The 19,305-nt window shown below is 43.2% G+C and overlaps 1 protein-coding gene across 1 annotated transcript in view; it reads right to left on the minus strand.

Annotated features, from left to right (window-relative positions):
• DVL1 (dishevelled segment polarity protein 1) overlaps positions 1-19,305 on the minus strand; it is a 112,229-nt gene that overhangs the window by 27,204 nt on the left and 65,720 nt on the right. The window contains 2 exon segments of the mRNA XM_040585361.1: positions 773-911; positions 18,162-18,274. Of these exon segments, the coding sequence (XP_040441295.1) occupies positions 773-911; positions 18,162-18,274 (252 nt within the window).

The following is a 19,305-nucleotide window of genomic DNA, read 5'->3' on the forward strand; positions in this document are numbered from 1 at the left end:
CCAGTTTTGACTGATTTTACATCTTTAAAAACAAGTGTTTTGAATCTGAGAAATTTATTGGCTTACAGAACAACGGAAATATCTTTACAGGTTAACAAGGATGTCTTGAAATGGAGAGTTTTTCTGTAAAAAGCAAGGAATAATTCACATTCTCTCTGTCCGCACAAAAGGAAAAAATAATTAAGTCGTAAATATATGGCATCACAGCCTGCCTTTGCAAAAGCATTAACTTTGATGAATTCCTGTACTGCTCATAGGTCTTAGACTATGCAATTACATAGGAATTCCTTTGCAATTCAGCATTAATGAAGTGCATACTTATTAGGAATCTATGCTGAAGGTATTTTGTTACAATATTCACACCATTACTTCATAAACAGGTACAGTTGCACATTGCTTTGATCTTAAAATGTGATCATTCTTGCTATTAAAAGGAAAGAACAGGAACAAAATTTTTCTCTTAATTGGAACAGTGGCTATAGGCAGCTTGGACAGTGATCCCAATAACTTAGCTTGCTTCTCAGAGCAGTAATTATATACAACATGATGTTATGGATGAATTATCGGTGCTCAAACCATATGCAGCAGAAACAGAAAAGAAAAGAAAATTTTAAAAGGGAAAGAAAAAGGGGGGAGGGCGGCGGGGAAGAGAAGATATAAATCTTCTCATCTGACCAGTCAGTGTGTTTCAGGAAAGCCTGGAAATAGTCAAGCGGCTGGGAAATCGATGCAAATAGTATTTAACAGCTCACTTGCTATGCCCATGCCCTACCTGCTTGTGTTGTCATCATCATCAGAGTCAATGAAGCTGCTGGATTCCAGCTCGCTGCTCATCATGGTAGAAGAGCTGTCATAACCAGGAGGGTGCTCGCGGTGTCTGTCCAGTTTCGGATGGCCATTGATCCGAGGGACTGTAAAAACAAAACAAACGGAGTATTACCAGGCAAAGAGGAAGAGCAAGAAAGAAGTGGCACAGTGAGCAGCACGACAATCACACTGACAGCTGCAGACAACTCTGCAGGAGCATCCCTGTGCCAAAAGCAAGCTCTTTGCAGAACCTGATGTCATTCAATGGCTGGAAAGCCTACTGCCCTGGCTGGCCTGCCTGCCTACCTACCTTTTTCCATTTCTCTGTGGCTCTGTTCACGGGCAAGCCATAAACAGATCGAGGCAGAAGTAGCAGGCATGAACAAGCATTATAATGGTATCAGAACATCAGTTAGAATGGCCATGAGAAGTTGATGTCAATAGGAAGGTACCTATGAAGATGCTGGAAAAGCAGCAGATAACACAATTTGAGTTTGCTACGGATAGGCTTAGCAGCACAGAAAACATTAAACAACATGACTTGATGAATTCTATTAATATCTCACCAATAAAACCACCTTTCCCTTGAGCAGTGCTACGTGTTCCTGTTCCCATACCCTCACCAGCCTGTCCGGGCAGTACAGCTATATCAAAGTCACATTGTCCTGACCATTCCACATGCGTAAGATGCTTCAGAACAATTTCTTACTAATCCCTGGCTGTGCCAATGTTGTCAGACACACAAACATTCCTGATCACCCCCACAGTGAGAACGCCATTTACTTGAAGGCAGCGGTGATTCATCTTTTTCTAGAGATGTTTTATGGATTTTCCTCTGCAAAGCAAACTCCTCTGCCTGCTTCCTTTCAATGACCTCTCATTAGAAGACTCAGAATCTCTAAGTGCTCTATTTTTGCCAAGAATATTCCTTTCCCTGAAACAAGAAAGGCTCTGCTTGATAAGGCACCTGGTCAAGAAATAAACATACCAGGCTTCACAGACAGACTGATATTTTAAAACGCACTCTCCAGACTCACACTTCCCTCCCCTGTCCAAAGGATCTGCTCTTCAATTACAGAATAGAAAACCTTCATAAAGGAGGAATGTCTGCAGCAGGAATTGTATATGATGCTGGGCAACTGTACACATCCAAAGTTAATTGATAGCTCTTGCTAGCTACTATGGTACTGTGGTTTGAAAAACCAAGAGCCACCCTAAACACCTGGCTATGAAGCCCACCGTGGCTAGCCTTCGCTCCTCTGTTTCAAAATACTCAGCAGTGAGATAAAAAACCCCAAACCTTTGTTTTCTTCCTGCCTGAGGAACATGGGCCTAATTATTTATGTCCATACAGGATTTGAAGAGATTCTGTAAAAGGTAACAGACATCTATAAGATCTCTTCTGAATCTAAACCATAAATTTCTCTCCAAAGTGAAATAACTGAGTAAGGCTGTAACAAATTCTCCTGCTACGTCACTTCCATATCCCGTTTGATCACCCATCTTCCAGACACCTCTACCAGCACACAAAATGGATGTGAAAACACTTAAGATGGCTCCCCCAAGATGACCAAACCTTCTTCCAAGTCACAAAGCAAAACCAAAGCCCCTTCTCCCCTGCAACAGCACCAAGCTTTGGTTGGAAGAGCACCTGAACAGTACCAACCCTTCATCTCCCTTCTCAGAACTGATACTGGTTTTTGATCCTGCCGTATGCTGAAGGGCATCTGAGATGGTACCGGTTCTTCAGGCTATGAATCTTCTTCCAAAACCAGCACACACTAGCAATGGCGAGGCAGGGACCCACTGCTGTCCTCCAGGAGCTGCCTCCAAGCTAAAGGCTGGGTGGTGTTAAAAAAATGAAGCTTACCGGGTTTCGGTTCCAGACTCTGCCTCCAGAGTCCCTGACCCCTAGCATTGCCATCTCCCACCGCCCCGTGTGTAAAACCGACAGAACAGCATTTGCCAGAGCTTTTTAGGCCACGTGTTCTACAGTACAGAAATCCTCTCCTCCCAGAACGTGGCCATCACGACTACCCTAATGTGCTCCCAGTACCAGGTGGTAAAACCAGATCGCACTGAAAACTATTCATCAGCTTGTCAACAGCATCTCACGACTGCAGAATGACAGCTCTTCAGAGACACAGTGGGGAAAAAAGCATTTAAAGGCTTTATTATTCATCGGTTTCCTCAAACTCTACAGTCCAATATAAAGTGGACGTTGACTATTAATGTGCTTCAGCCGGTACCACAGATGATCAGGTGAACATCAAGTACCTTCAGGAATCCCACATCCACACTGGAACAGTCTCCTAGCTCTGCCTTTACACTAAAATCTAAGGAGCAGCCAGCTATGCTTGCATATGCCAGATGTATCCAGATAAACAGAAACAGAGGCTGGCCAAATTTTACTCCTAAAGCTGGCACGAACACCTCTCTCAACCAGACAGCGTAGGAACAGATGCAGCTGTTGATGGCATCGTTACTGAGGAGGTGAAGACTACTCTGCATTGTTTCTTCTCATCAGGAACAGGCAACTTGGACCTTTGAGAGTCAAGGTCAAGTAATCCATGAATTACAGAGTCCCTCAATGTCCAATCCTGGCTACTCGTCCAGGCTTTAATTTTTTTTTTCGTAAGTCACTTTCATCCACAACAAAAACGGGAAAAAAAAGAAGGGAAAAGACATCCAAATTCTAAACCTGAGAAAACAGCGCTTTTCAGCAAATTAATAGGCTTTAGACAGAGTTCTGTCTTTTAAGACTAAAGAGAACATCACAGACTTCAACAATTAAAATCCCTCCTTTTTGTGTGTTACAAGTCTGTTTTAAGGTCTTTATGTAGTGCAGCCTAGAGTCCAAAATATTTCACTTGATCTGGAAACCTGGCTGACAATCACAGCACTGGACAAATTCAACACAATCTCTTCAGCCTCAGTTTAACCACAAAACCAAGCCCAGCCACCTTCCCATTTATTTTTCGTTTCTACGCAGTGAAACATCAGAAACCGTGGAGTGAATTAAAGCCTCTTATTCCAACAGATTGCATAATCTAAATATGCATTCATTGGAAACAGTACTGGAATGGCTAACGACTGACCCTGGCACCAACAGCCAGATAACTTTCAAGGAACCAAAGCATCCCATGCTCTCATCACATGAACCCCCTGCATCCCTCCTAAACACACAGCACCTTTAAGCCTGATTTCAGGAGGAATTGCTGGCTTGCGAGGACATCATCACCAACAGATCACTGCGATGGACCACTAGAACACACAAGGTCTGCACGGTTTTTCTGAAGAGGGAATAGCAACCAGAAAAAAGGTGGGGGGCATACGTAGAGCATGGCTTGGGGCAGCGCTGGTGATTCTGAGTTATAACAGACACTCACCTAACGAAAATCCCACAGAGTCCCAAGCAACTTCGAGTTGGTTGCTGATTACTCGATAGTCTGGCTTCCACTGGCATCTCTTTTCTGACTTCAATAAGAAGCAACAGCAAATCTTAGAAATTAGCTAGCTAGCACACAATTTACAACAAATTTATTACCTTTGTTCCTTCCCGGTTTAAAATTTTTATTTTTCATAGAGGAGCGTTATAAAAGCTAGGACAGATGGAAGTCAGAACATCAGCCATGGAGAAAACTGACTTACATTTCTCCACTTGAAAAAAAACATATTTTTTTTTTAACTGTGCTTTTTTTTCCTGCCTTCCTCTGCTGCTCCTCACTTGCAACTTACAAAAGTAATCACATCAATGTTGGGTGAAAATGCTGATTTCATCTGGGGAAGCCGACATTAAACAGAGCCCTGCTATTAAAAACAAGCCCCTGTCAGAAGCAGCTATCCCAGCTCTGACTGGGGGGTAGCAGATTACAGAAAACAATGACTTGGATTTTATCCACATTTAGCTGGTATAAATAGGAAGCAAATTTGGGCAGCATGCTTCTCTCATCAAAGATCTTTTATTTACATTTGGCTTTGATTATTATTAAGTATACAGCCCAGAAAGAATGTTGCCAGCATGATTTTGTCATCTTTCTCTGCAAAACTAGTCTGTTTATGCAGCTGGGGAGGGTGGGAGGGTGCCTCTGGACATCAATAGGTGGGTTGTCTGAAGTGCCCACCAGAAATCACCAGTCCTGGCTCTCCCACTGCAGGTCATGACTGGTAGACAATGTAGATCCTTATTCCATTCCAAGTGGGTGGTCTAAAAGCTTTCAATCTTGTGGCCCCTTCCACTCTAAAAGTCCATTTTGCATTCACTTCTCTGCTGAGAATTCTGGATGTCATCAATCAGGGGGCGTTAAAAGTAGATATCTACCAAGTGCAGCCTCCAAACTCTCACCCAGACCTTGCACAGCTGGCAGCAAGGATTGCTACGAAACCAAGATATGTTTCAAAGTGTCACATCTCATCCGCTGTGGGCTATTTATTCAGAAAATATTTGTCCTTAAAAACCTCTATGAGCAGATCGCTATTTTAGTGAATTTGCAATTCGGAGTCCTTTGCCTAATACCTTCAACAGATAAAACTGGCTGTAACTCACCTGATTTGTTTTTCCTGACTCCAGCTACTGGACACCACACTCAGCAGTTGTGTGTATTTTCACTCCTAGTAAGAAACTTCCCAACTCCAAATCGGAATTTGCTTCCCGCTAGCATCCTGAAAGACCATTCTCATGCCGACTTGAAGCAAGCTCCCTTCAAAATTTAACTTTATATCTATGGCACTAAAGAATAAACTAAGGTGTCCCCCGCTCTAATTGCTTAGCACTGGGCTCAAATACCAGCTTTCTAACTGCATTCTGTGTTCTTATAAGTCTTATTTTGCGTGTGTTCTTATAAGAAATGCTCTTCTGCTGCTGCTTGACCTACGATACATGGATTACAGCACAGCAAGCACATACAACACGCCGTGATTATTTTGCAGTCTACACTGATGGGAGCTGAAACCTCTTTGGCTTCCCGGAACATCCTACACTTTACAATTCCCCAAAGTACATGTTCGCTGTTGTTTCAGAGACTATAAACTTGAAGCCAGGACTTGTGCTCCTATCAGATGGACCAGGACTACTAATCCCATGTCTAACACCGAGTCTCAAACAGTTTCCTCATTCATTATTAGATGAATAATTTCTCTCACACAGAAACTTGACCAGTTCCAAGCATTACAAAGAATTAACGGCCCACATCAATGCTCTAGGCTCTATAGTTCTCAGCAAGGAATTTCCACACAGAGGACAATTTAAAGACCAGACAAAATTTGCAACCAGCTGAAGGCTGCCTCGAACACGCTGTGCAAAACCATGCCAGTGGAGTGCCTTTTTTAGCATTCTGCCTTTCAATGAAACAGCAGTACCTCTACAGCATCTCTGTTACACCGCTAGATCACCTGCATCTGGCAGTGAAAACACCAAACTTTCACTCATTTGCTTTTCAACTCAAGCAAAAAACTTTAGAAACTTTTTTTAGTTTAGAAAACTAAAGAGAAAGTTTAAGACAAGTGATGCTTAGTGCTCACCAAGGATTTTCCAGCACCAAGAGAACAACCAGCAATACAGAGGGAGCCAAGGTGTGGAAATGGCTTCCAGAGGTATTTTCCCCTCCAGCCTGGACATTTTCCGCGTTTAACCAAAGACTAAAGAAATTGCAGCTCGACACAATGCCACGGCCTGTATATGAGGTATGTCTGAACCACTGCCTGTCCCCACAGGGATGCTCTACTAACGCCGAGGACTCACATGGCTGGAACGCTGCAAACTGTGTTGTACAACTTGCTTGAGAGCCTACAGGACCACCAGCAGTCCGGAGGGCTTCTGGCAACGGTCCCATTTCTGTGCAAAGGCAACAGAGCTCATGCCCAAGGAATCAAGGGCAGCACCTGTGCTGCAGCTTATAAATCCCAAGGAATACTCAGAGCAACGGGTCCAGTGTGGCAGGACCCAAATTCGAGAGACTGGATTGCATCCAGCTGAGGATTGGATCAATGCTACAGGACATTAGCATGGACATAAACTCCCCAAACCCAATAATTACCACCCAAACTTTCACATACCCTTTAGATCTGGTTCTCATCATCTCATTTTTATACTGAGTTTTTTATCTCTGTTTCCCTGCACAAAATAAGGGCACTGACTACTTAGAAACTTCAGCTGAAATGAACGTTAATACCTACAGCGATACATGCGGGGCTGTGCTTCTGGATAACATCTGACTGGTTCCAGTGGCCTCAGCAGGTGGTGACACCACTTGTGACAATACCTCCTACTGGCAGCGGGTCTCAGAGGGGAACGCTGCTGTGAGCGGAGCTCCTGTTGCCTCTCCTGCTGTGGCTGTCTCCTACCAAAACACTTCAAAAACGTGCAAGTGACCATTTCCCTGCCCAGGCTGTGCCCACTTCGTGCACTGTGACTATCACTCTGTCCAAGTCCAACCAGCGTATCCAGATGTACGCGGAGCTTCCCACAGGTAGTTATTTTTCACGCACAGTGTGAGAGAATAAAAGAGCCAGTTGAGGGCTCCTGCTGGGACACTGGAAAATTCCATTTCTGAAGACTCAAAGATTATGAAAAATATATGTATTTTTGCATGCTCTTCCTCCATGACAGAATCCCAGGGAAGCCTGTGCCCAAGAGGCAGCACATCTGGTAAGCAGTGTATCTTGAAGGACTGGGGAAATAGAACAAAAATAATTTGCATTGACTTTGCCAGTTGCCACTCTGCCATTTCCACAACACGCTCTGTAATCGCATCTGCTGCTACAAGTCACATTTTTCACGGATCAGTTCTGAAAATCCAAATCCTTTTACAGCCACATTTTTAATGGGATCCTGTTATACAACATAGCACGCTCTATCCCAATAAACCACACATAAACAGACCCTTGGAATTTGCATAATTACTTTTTAGAGTATAGTCAGGCTACTAGAGATTATACTGATCTGGGGATTCTTTTAAATCATGTCTTATTTTAAAGCACTACAGAAATGTATCTCAGATCTAAACCCTTGGTTTTCCAGTCTCATAACACTTGTCTTTCTTGGAGACAGAGGTGAAGGAATTTTTCACCAATAATAATAAAAAAAACCCCACCCACAGACGTGTGTTTCTCATCATTAAATTCCGTATACTTCTGCTAGCGTCTTTACCAAGAGTAAAATGTTTCTCAGCTTCAACCCAAGGTAAATGCTGATGATGGAACAACTCTGCTTGTTCTGGAGAAAGTCTAAGGCAGACAGATTGTTCTGTCAGGACACAAACCACTTAAAGCAGCAACACTGAAAGTTCACAAGGTCTAAACATGGGTGTCATCATCAACAATGGTGAAACAGACAAGTTTCACAGAATCAGTTGAAGTTTGCCACATGGCAAATGGCAGCCACGCTATAAAAATTGATGTCGGGTCTCGTACGTGTACACACGCTCGTGTCTAGCTGAGATTCACCGAGACTGGTATTTTAAGGTCTTCACGCAGAATCAGGAATGGAGCACAACTTGGTATCAAGCAGAAGTTTCTGTTCGTTCTGGTGAAACCTGTGCTTGACTTACAACTGATGGAACTTTCTTTCCTGTACCTAAATACCCCCCAACCCACCTGCCCAGGCGTTACCGGTGCGTACTCACACCCCACAGCACAGCAGCAGTGTTTGCTGAATTACTGACTTCTTACCAAGGAACAAAAACGTCAGAAACTGTCAACATTTGCAGCTTCCATGCCATTTCACAAGGACTCAAGGCTCAGCCATTCAAACGTTACAGAAACAGTTTCGTGTCCTTTGACGGGGTCTTCAGGACAAACACCAACCAAATCAATACGGCATTAATTTAGTAAGACAGCACATTTAAAAAGATGATCCTTCCAAGTGATATTACAATTGCATCATAAATATTTTTCAAATCCTCATTTCCCTGAAAGTTTTTTGTTAGCCTTTCTTCCCAGTTGTTCCTCAGAAGTGTAAGGAATTAGGACAAATGCAAGATGATGATATTTTGTGTAAATTAGTGTTTGCTTTTAGTGTCATTAACAGCAGCAAAGTTTAACATTAAAATTCTCATATGGTGTTAGTACAGATGCGGTGTTACTGCAGATGCTAAATTAGTACCACAAATGCTAAATTTAAAACAGATTTACCACATTTGCTCAAGATTTTGACCTGAGCTCTTCAAAAACTAAATGTCCTCTAACATCATCCAGGTTTTGTCATCTGACTGGGAGACTGTCCCACTATTTATGGATTACTTGGGTATGAAGGAATCCATTTTTTTTAATAAGTCTCCATGAAGTTGTAATGCTTCATAGGGAACAGCATTTTGAAAGGGTACCTTTGCTCCTTGAAAAGTTCACTGTCTCTAAAGCTGAAGGAATCGTCTCTCCCCTTGGTTTTTCCCCCAGACTATGGTCATCTTCAGTCATGCCGAACACCCTGGGATGCTTCCCCCATCCGAGAGCTGTCTCCCGCCGCTGGGCAGCATCATCCTGCTTTTCTGCCGGTCCAGAGCGCAGCCGGCTCCCCTGCAGCCCCACCGATCCCGGCACAGCGCCGGGAGCTGCAGCAGCAGGGAAAGCCGTGGGGATCGTGCCTGGGATCGTGCCTGGGGGCTCCCCCGTCACCTCAGCTGCATGTGGGCACCGACCTTAGAGTCCTTCCACCGAGACTGGGAACTGCTGACAGAAGTAAAACCCTCCCCTGCGGATGATGCCTTTGGGGGTGGGCAAACTACAGCTACTCCTTGAATGACCTGGGACAAATTCTTCCAGCGGGAGCAAGGCTGTCCTTTAAAAATAAACAAAACAAAAAGGACAGTCCTACTGACACGGGAGCTGGAGTGGCAGGGTATCATGTTCCCAGTATACAAAGAAAACACAAAGCACGTGTTTTTAGGGTTGTCTTGTAGGTTCAGGAAACCCACCAGAAAGAATAAGCAAAAACTTTGTCCCATCCCATCCCTGTCTTCTAATGGGGAAGGAAAGCAAATTGCTCACGTGTAAAGCAGATTGCGGCAGCAGGCGTCACACACCACTCAGGGGACTAGACACAGATTTACAGGGTGTTTTCAATGGTCCTTGGATCCGTCACAAGCGTTAGGTACAAAGAATAGAATCACAGACTCATTTGGGTGGGAAAAGACCTTTAAGCTCACCAAGTCCAACCATTACCCCAGCACTGCCAAGCCCACCTCCAAACCATGTCCCTGAGCGCTGCATCCATGTGGTTTTTAGACACCTCCAGGGATGGTGACTCCACCGCCTCCCTGGTTAGCCTGCGCCGGGGCTTGAAAGAAACGGACAAGTTGAGATGGATGAGTGATGGAAGTGCTGTGTGTGTTTTGTCTGCCTGCCGTGACTCAATCTGACGGGGATTTTGCTGCCTGCAGCAGGACTGCACCTGGAATGCAGCACTCAGATCTAAATACCACATCAGCAGGAATCTGCTGGCACCTTTAAGCCCATTCCAAACAGACAAAGCAATGGCCAAAACACTGCGAACACAGGTTTACAGGAGGAAATGGAAATGACCTTAAATCAGTGCCTTTTGAAACATGGTGGCGATTTCTAAGTTTGTTTCTGCGTGTCACATCCAAGCCACAAACTTGGTCCCACTACAGAGGTGCAAAGGAAAGATCCCAACAAAGGAAAAACCTGTATTTAACTGCAGTTTCCCTCCCCTTTCCTCTTTAATCCTTAACATCTCTGCAGTGACTTAGTTATATCAAACATAAACATCATATTATTATTGTTGTTGTTATTGTTATTATAATAACTAAATACCCTTATTATACATACATACATATATATTTTTAAGGCTTCTGATTAGCAATGTGTTAGCCTACCTGTGTAAATTAAAACTTCATTATATGGCTTTTCTCATATTGTTCAATATAAACCAAAAATGGAAGTGAATTGTTCTTTGAGCGCTGTTAAAGGTCCCCTTCATTGCTTCCCTACAAGCCAGTGCACAGCTGGATTCAGCTGGAACTGGGATGAGCGAACAGGTAAGGAGAAGGGTTTTTAGTCTCATTTTGCAGATCTGAAGATGCACGTCTGAGATCAACTTCCATATTTCTAGATATTCCAACTAAAATACACCGGGTTTATATATTAGATCAGAAGAGCTCACTATACTAATAACGCCTCCAGTTTACATTTTTTCCCTTTCCTTTTTCCAGCTCTATCTTCCTTGTTAAATTTTAAACAGAAAAAATGGGTTCAACTTGACATGTTTGAACTAAATCTTCTTTATGGAAAAGCTCCTATACGCTGCTACAATAGATAGAACAGGCTTTACCAGTATGCAAATACACTTCAGTTTTAGCAACACTTTATACCTCCCAAACAGCACCAGGTATTGGCGTTCGAAGGAAAGTTTTGCTTACTTGAATTCACGGGGAAGGTTTGCTGTGTAATTAAGGTGTGCATTGAAATCCATCAAGATTTTGTAATCTCTCTACCCATTTAAAATTCTCTTTTCTAAGTTGTTCTAATTTATAATTTGTTTGAGGGGTGGGGGTCGGGAACCATTATTAGAATTGAGTGAGTACTTTCACAAACCATGATTAGAAAGGTTTTATTCATAAAATGCTCGCATGTATCCAAGTGCTGAGCCTAAACAAGAATCAATCATTCTCTGCTCTGGTTGAAGGCCTGTCCCACTAATAACAGGACTTTCTGCCCTGCTGACCCCCTGCTCCTGTTTCTTCATTACAAGACGACAGAGTTCGCCGAGACTGTCTGACAAAAGCCTTTCAATGTTTCACAGAGATTAGAATAAAGCATGGCCTAGGAGGTTAAAATACATCCTCCTTGACTTCTGTCGAGCCCTGCCTGAGGGACAAAGGCACATCAAAGTGCTAAAGCAAATCAGCCTTGAAAGCGGAAAAGAGCGGAGCAGCATCTGCTCAAGGAGGCTGTAAAGAGGGTTCTGTGCCACTGCGGGGAATCAGGGTGGCAGTGTCCCAGGAAGAAGCCAGAGCCAAGCTCCCAGCTAAGAGAAAAACCAACAGAGCTTCCAGTCACCACCGATGCAGAGAGTCTCTACCTGTTATGGACAGGAAAAACATCACCACTTTTTCGATGAAGGCTTGCAACCCCATCCGTGCAGCTCGCTGCTGCGTGCAGGGGTCAATCTCCGCTACATAAGCACGGAAGGATGAGTATTACAATGTCTGCTCCTGCTTGACGCTTGCTATGCATGCTATACCCCTAGACCCTGACCTGTCCAGTGCCTGAAGTTCCCTGGAACCCTTGAACAGCCCCCCTAACCCCTCCTAACCAGAGAAAGGCTCCAAGACATTGCCATAGGGTAGACTACGAGCAGTAGTACCGACGTTCCTGCTCTCACAGGCACACAGTCCTACGCTGCCAGAATCCCATGGCATGGCCATCCAGGCACCTCAAACCTTCAGGGGTTCACCAACCACCTCACAGTTGTTTACACGTGAGAGAGTCTTTAAAGAGCAACCACTGTCGCAAACTGCATTTTCAGCTACCACTGTTTAAGTTCCTGCTGCCATTGCTTTGTAGTCCCAGCCCTTTTTTTGTTCAGATTCCTTGGCACGCACTATGGTAAAGAATACATACGCTGCAGAAAGGACTGGAAATCTGCAACAGCTCCTCTTCCCAAACCTGTGGGGATCCTACAAGTGTGTCCACATTCAGAGCTCCTGAAAGCATAGGTCATTATCCAGCATTTTTCAACTGGCTGCACAATAGTGAAGTTCACCCCACAGCAAACCCAGTGTTGAAACACTAGTGTCAACACTTGACATCTGCAGGCTTGTCAGAAACCGAGCAGGAGCTATAAAACATTCTCTAATGTCAAAGAAAACTTGTCCCTTAATTACCTCCCTAATTAGAGCTTCCACAGTCCCCTTTCCCACTCCTCCTCAGGAAAGTGACATGGGAGCTTTGTTCTACACAGCACGGGGTCCCAAGAACATGTGCCAGGCAGACCTCCCACATTTCTAATTAAGATCCTCACTCTACTTTCACTTAATAGGACTTTGTCAACTTTCCAAAGCAACAAGGACTTTTGTTGCTTTAAGAGAGAAAGTGAAGCTCTGACATACTGACAGCTCAACTCTTTCAGACTAATTTTAGATGAAGCTAATGCCAGGGATAGATTTGCTACTAATTAGTGTGAAAGATGATCAGGAGAAGACGTATTCCCCAACACATACAAAGCCTCTTTGGATCAAAGCCTTTAAAAAAAGAAATCATTTCTCTGCATATGCTGCCTTGACAATATAACCATCATTATACCTTTATACACATATATATAGATATATATATATACACACACACACACAGAGTAGCTTTGTCCAAGCTTACCTCACAGGGCTCATCCTTCTCAGCTAGTTCACTTTATTAAGCTCACTGAGAATACAGCAGCAGCATCAGAGCAAAACCTCTTTCAATTTGCACTTCTGGTGTGCAACCCCATGCTTGGAACATCAGAATAATACAGCAAATTTAAACTTAGGCAATTCCCTGGAGAAAAATTACATCTATGCTTCTCGATCCTTCATGGTTTCCCGAGCTTTACTGAGCATCTGTGGATAAGTGGTGTGTGCTTTGCATGCATGACATCATACACCATTCTGGTTCCCAGCAGCAGAGAATGGTGTATTAAAACTTACTGAAAAGGAACACAGATGAAAAGCTGGAGACTGTATAAGCAAGCACTCGTGCTACAGGTTAACAGGTCTGTGCACAAATAACCGAAGCCCCGGCAGAGGAATGACATAAAGCTTTTTTTACAGCGTCAAACAGCTATAAATCAGGTCCAGGAGCAAAGCCCAGAGAGCAGCTTCCCCTAGCACCTATCAGGCACTCAGTTCGATGCAGAATTTCAGCACATACTTCAACGATGTAACTGAGGTTGACCAAAATCACTTGGATTTAAGTAGACTTCCCTTAAAGTTAAGCAGGTGCTTAAGTGATGAAAGAGTCAACAACAAAACCAAGAGCATCGCACGGCTGATGAGGCTGGGAGCAGGTTCTGCTGATGTGTATTTGGACATTTATAGTAGGTAAGGAAGGAAATTAGTGATGCATTGATAACTGCCCCCCTGGCCAGCCTTCCTCCCACTCTCCATTTAAAAGGAAAACTCATGCTAGGCAGGATTCATCCGAGCCACTGCTGTTCCCTGATGCCGTGAGCTGTGCAGCGCTACCACAGAAAGGCTTCTAGGCATTGGCATGGGACAGATTAAAACCTCCTCTCAAGCACAGCAAGATCCAGGGTGATAATTCTTTTGAAACTACATCCCTTCTCACTTTTCTCCCTATCTCTGGCAGACGTTTCACCACAAAAATTATAAATGCACTTTCATAACCTTTTTTCCAGATCAGCTTCCCTTATGATTTTCTTAGTATCTGAAATGTCACATACTCTCAAACGCACATCGATGAATGAAGGCGTTTCATTATGTTCCTCAGCCCATCCCATTCTCTTTGTATGTATATTTTTGAAGACACAAGCATAGGAGCATCAGTGGCTATTTATTGCCTCTGCTCTTAAAATAATTTAAGGAAAATGGGTGGAAGAGCTGGCAAATGCCCTAGCCTGTGCTGTTATCAGAGTGGAACCCCGGTCTAGTAAATCACATCCTCTCTGCTGCAAAATTCTTCTGCATTTTCAATGGAAAGAGGTGCAAAAACTTTGCCAGACTACCAGGTGTGTCCCACATCTTCTGCCTGCAGTATGCCATCAATATTTATAATGGCCTCTGTATGGAGGAATATAATTGCCCATTAGCAATTCAGCAGAAATAGTTTTTCTGTGATGAGTAATCCTACAACAATGAAATAAAGCATTTGTCAACAATCCGCCCATGATACCACAGTTTTAATTATCAGCCATCAGAGAATCTGGCTAGTTTACCAACACCCAGACTCCTCAAACCAAAACTGAAGGCCTCAGTCAGAAACCTGTTGCAGTTCAGGCACCGACTGTCAGACTGACCTACCCACGTTTTCCAGTCTGTTGTACAATTAGGAAAAAAAAAATTGTGCAAATTAAAATGGAGGCTAGGACAGAAATTGCAAAGAAACTGGTTTAACTCTTTAAGGAGTTCAAATTTATTTTTTTTCCTAGTATCAACAGTAGCTACAGAGGAAAACTCCCTTTTTCCCATGCCTGTTTTCCCTGCCAGCTTTTGTCTCGCCTGTTTCCACTATCAGCTTTTCAGGGCAAAGCATCTGTCTGTTCTGAGCTCTCCACATAAAACTTTGCCCTGCGAGCATTTTGAATAGCTGTCACTGCAAAACAAAGAGGAAACAAGTCGGCAATAAACATTTTTTAGTTCATACACTGTCCTCATGCACAGACACACAAAAATGCTTAACCCTTCAGCTTCTTGCCAACTCATTCCTACCCCTTTCCCACACCATTACTCCCCCCCCCCCAAAAAAAAAGAAAAAAAAATTGCATAGACCAATTATTTGAGCATTAAACTGGTCTTTTTACGAATTAAAATCTGTGATTTAAGAAAGACAGGGATGATGCTTTAAGGACTCCACTGCTATGTAGAATGACTGGGGAGCAAAGATAGGTCCGTGGGTCTAACCCTTAGTGAGAAGGAATGAAAGGCTGCCCACAACTAATGGTATCTGTATAGCTCATTACCAAGTATTATTTTAGTCTTTCTAAAAGATGAAATTTAAATCCATTTGGGAGATTAAGATGAAATTCACTCCTACTCATGATGGAGCCATGCAGTGGGGGGCTGGAGGGCATTTAAGGGAAAACTAGCAGCCAACTGAAAAGGAAACTTGTGTCATGCTCTGAAAACGGCAGTGATGCCTAAACACCAGGCTGACAGGAGAGAGGTTTTTCTGCATAGTTAGAACTCTGCTTTTCTGCTTACATTTACTTTGAGATATTTTCATTTTACCTACATTCCCAACAGATCTGTTTTGCTTCCCTTCTCGTCCCTGCCCTGGGGTTTTCCCAAGTCAGAGCAAGAACCTCATTCTGTTGAGCCTCCCAGTTCCACAGTGACTGGGGATCAGTGGAGCAAGCTTGCTTGACCTGTACAGGTTTTAGCTCACTGTGTCTACACCTATGCAGGTCCCAAATGGCTCAATAGCACCTTCTCTCACTTCACCTTGTTTGAAACAAAGGCTATAATACACTCGTCAGTTTTTCCTTGTGGAACAGGTACTTCTTGCCCTTTGCAGAATATCCAGGGATATCCTCATTGTCAGGGTGGGTAAATCTTTGTCATTCACTTTATACCATTAATAAGCTCAAACAGTTAACAAACACTATGTGGCACATGTTTCTGTACAGCTTGGTGAGCTGGCAGGACCGTACATATGTCTTGGCTACTCTGCATAATAATACCTATGGAACAAACCTATGAGTAAGGCAGCGCTCCAAGGAAGATCCCTCACCCTGCCTCTCTGTGAACTACCAGAGCTGTAATTTTGGTATTATTTAAACAAGTCTCTACAGGACAACATCAAACACCCTAAGTGCATTTCCTTTTCTCTGCTGGGAAAGGAAGATTTACCACTAGTTCATAATGACAAGCGAGCGCACAGCTTCTGCCCCTGAAGTAACTGTGAGCCAGGTGTCACAACCTCCCTGCCCTTCTTCCACCCCTCTCACCCTTTTCCCATTTTCCACCCAACTGTGCCCCAAGCAAAGAATACATGAAGACTCAAGAAAAGCATGGCTCTGCTAACATGTGACCATTGTTATGAAGAAGCCTTAAAATCCTCCTCCAGGAGAAGACTGTTTTACTTTTTTTAATCTTTTTAAGTGGCAGTTCAAGATATAGTGCTGAACTGTGCAATTTGGAGACGTGCTTTCAACTGAAAATAACACACTGGTCTTTTGGGTTTTTAAATAAAATATTCTGAGCACAGAAACACTGTGGACATTAAATAATATATTTCATGAGACCAAAATGATACAGCAGTGATCCTTGCTTTATGCACATTAACAAAACACCTCTTGCTCACACCTATAGCCTGCTTCAGGTAGGAGGCCTAAATTGTTTTGAGAACAGGTAATGTTAGCATTGCTGAGTGACATGTTCTTGCCTGAGTACAGCTTAGGCTGACATGAGAAGGAGGAATTGTTATCCCATCTCCATCTAAAGGGAAAAGTATGAATTAGTTGCAGACCAGAAGCAGGCAGAAACTCCTGCGCTTGAACAATAAATAGCAGACGAGCAATCTTGACTCTGTTCCTAGACTAGACATGCAACAAACAGCTCTTTTGCCACGGATGTCCACGGTAAAACATGCATTGGCATGAGTTTAAACCAATGTTAAAACCAAATCACCTTCTAACATTCCTCCCATAACAAGTTTTTAACACAACACTGTCAGGAGATTCTGCCTCTTTCTGTGATTTCCCAAAGGAATTTGCAGTCGGATTCCTGCAAAGGCAGCTCTCTGCTCCACCCACTGAGTAATTTCCCTTCGCTCTGAGTCAGTTGCAAGTTGGGAGGGTTAAATGAACAAAAAGACACCTGCCTCTAACACACAGTATATAACTTCTGGGTTTCTAACTGGAGGCAAATACTTTAGTGGGTGGAGCTGTGAATGAAGCCTGTGATGGCATCTCTTGGGCCCAAGTATTCCATATTTTGGACCATTTTAAACTCAATGGGTGGCACCTATTAATTCTTAATTAAGCCTAGAAATTCTTGTCTGGCAACAAATGAAAAAAAACAAGCTTACTTTGATGTATAGACTAGAGGCAAGGGATGAAGTTCTGTAGTTTATATATGTCCTTTGTGTCTATTTATGTACAAAAAAAGATCTTGAGAGCCAATGCGCTGTTGTTATACCAGCATAAAACACTACCGCTGATCCAAGCCCAGAGAAATCAATTTACATTATTTCAGAGTATTTTGGCTCACATCTTGCAATGTTAAAATACTAAGACTCTCAAACTGTCTACCCTGCAGACTCCCAGCACATCACACAGACAGTGTGTTCTACCTTTAAATGAGCAAACTTGAATAATGAAGGCAGCCTAGCTGTGACAGTATGGAGCTCAGCATTGGGTGTCGTTATTCCTCTCCAAGCTAATCATCTTCTAACACTATAGAAAGTTCTGCATATTGTCAAAAAGAATCTTTCTGACACTTTACTGTAGGCTGTCTGACATCTTAGATGTAATATGTCTGACATCTTAGAAAATGCTGAGCTTCAAAGAGTTTCAAAGCAATTATCAAATTATTCCATTGAAACAATAACAGTCCCCGAAAGCACGCAGGAAGGCAGACACACTTCTCTTCTGCAGGACTGATGTGAAAGTAGTTGTTGCTCTGAAAGATTATCAGAAAAATTGTTCTCTCTAAATGAAAAAGAAGAAAAATGACAATAGGACTCACCATCCTCATGCCCTTCTCTATTTCTCCGTCGATGTCTGTCTCGCCGGTGGCTAATAACTGACTCTGTTCCTGTCTCATTGTCCAGGCCATCCCGGCTGCTGGCAGCATTTGGGCTGTAGAGAACAAATAGGAAGAAACAGTGGAGTCATCTCTTCTTTTCTTTTTGATAAAAACGGTTGCAGTCATGTTGGTTTAAAAGCCAGAAAACTATCAAGCAGATTAGCTGCAGTCTTGCTGCAGCACTGCAAGCTCCCCCAGACTGCTCTGATCACCCCAAAACCACCTGAAGGGTGACGGCAGTTCAATATCAGCACTGTGAGACACAGTGCTATTTGCACAAGTAGTATCATCATGACATTGAAAAAGCTGCCACAAGACTGTTGCATGAAATTTCCATAGAAAAAAAAAAAACAGCCTACTGGTAGGCTAACACCAGCTAAGAAAAGGATGATTTTAGCACATGCTGAGATGACAACTACCTACGAGAACAGCTTCAGCTGCTAACGCACTGGCAAAGGACATGGGATTTCAGCACAGTCCTATCGTAACAGCTTTAATGTCACAAATTTGCACCAGACCTGCCTAACACAAGACCAGGCGGATAACACTGGTTTTTGGAAGAACAACACTTGTTGACCCTAACACTCATCGTGGCCTCCAAAACACCCCAAGTTCCTACGCATCTCCCACACTCTCCCACGTTCATTCTGAAGAACACAGATCCAAGCCATAAATACAAGTACGTATATGCTCCTCTAGTAATGCCAGCGGATGACCTGCTTTATCAGGGGCTTATTCTCAAGCCTGGGAATTGAGTTGCCTTTGCTACAATATCCCAATACAAAATTTCCTTCTTTTTTTTTTTTTAAACCAAACCCAGTGTTTCAGCTCACTTCCTTAAGTGCTTGTTCACCCTGAACAGGTTTATTTTCCTGACAATAACAGGCAGCATGCTGACAGCCAAAGAGCAGAAGCTACAGCTCACCGTGGCCACTTTTGATACAGAGTGCTGACCTTGAAGGTTGAAGTCTTGCAAATCACAGTAAAGCTCAAAATAATTAAGCGCCTATCTGTGAAATGTGCAAACAGACCCAAGGTCCTTTCCTCATGTTCTCAACTGAAAGCTACACAGATATGCCAGCAC

The sequence above is a fragment of the Falco naumanni genome, chromosome 3, assembly GCF_017639655.2.
Source record: "Falco naumanni isolate bFalNau1 chromosome 3, bFalNau1.pat, whole genome shotgun sequence".
Classification (NCBI taxonomy): Eukaryota; Metazoa; Chordata; class Aves; order Falconiformes; family Falconidae; genus Falco; species Falco naumanni.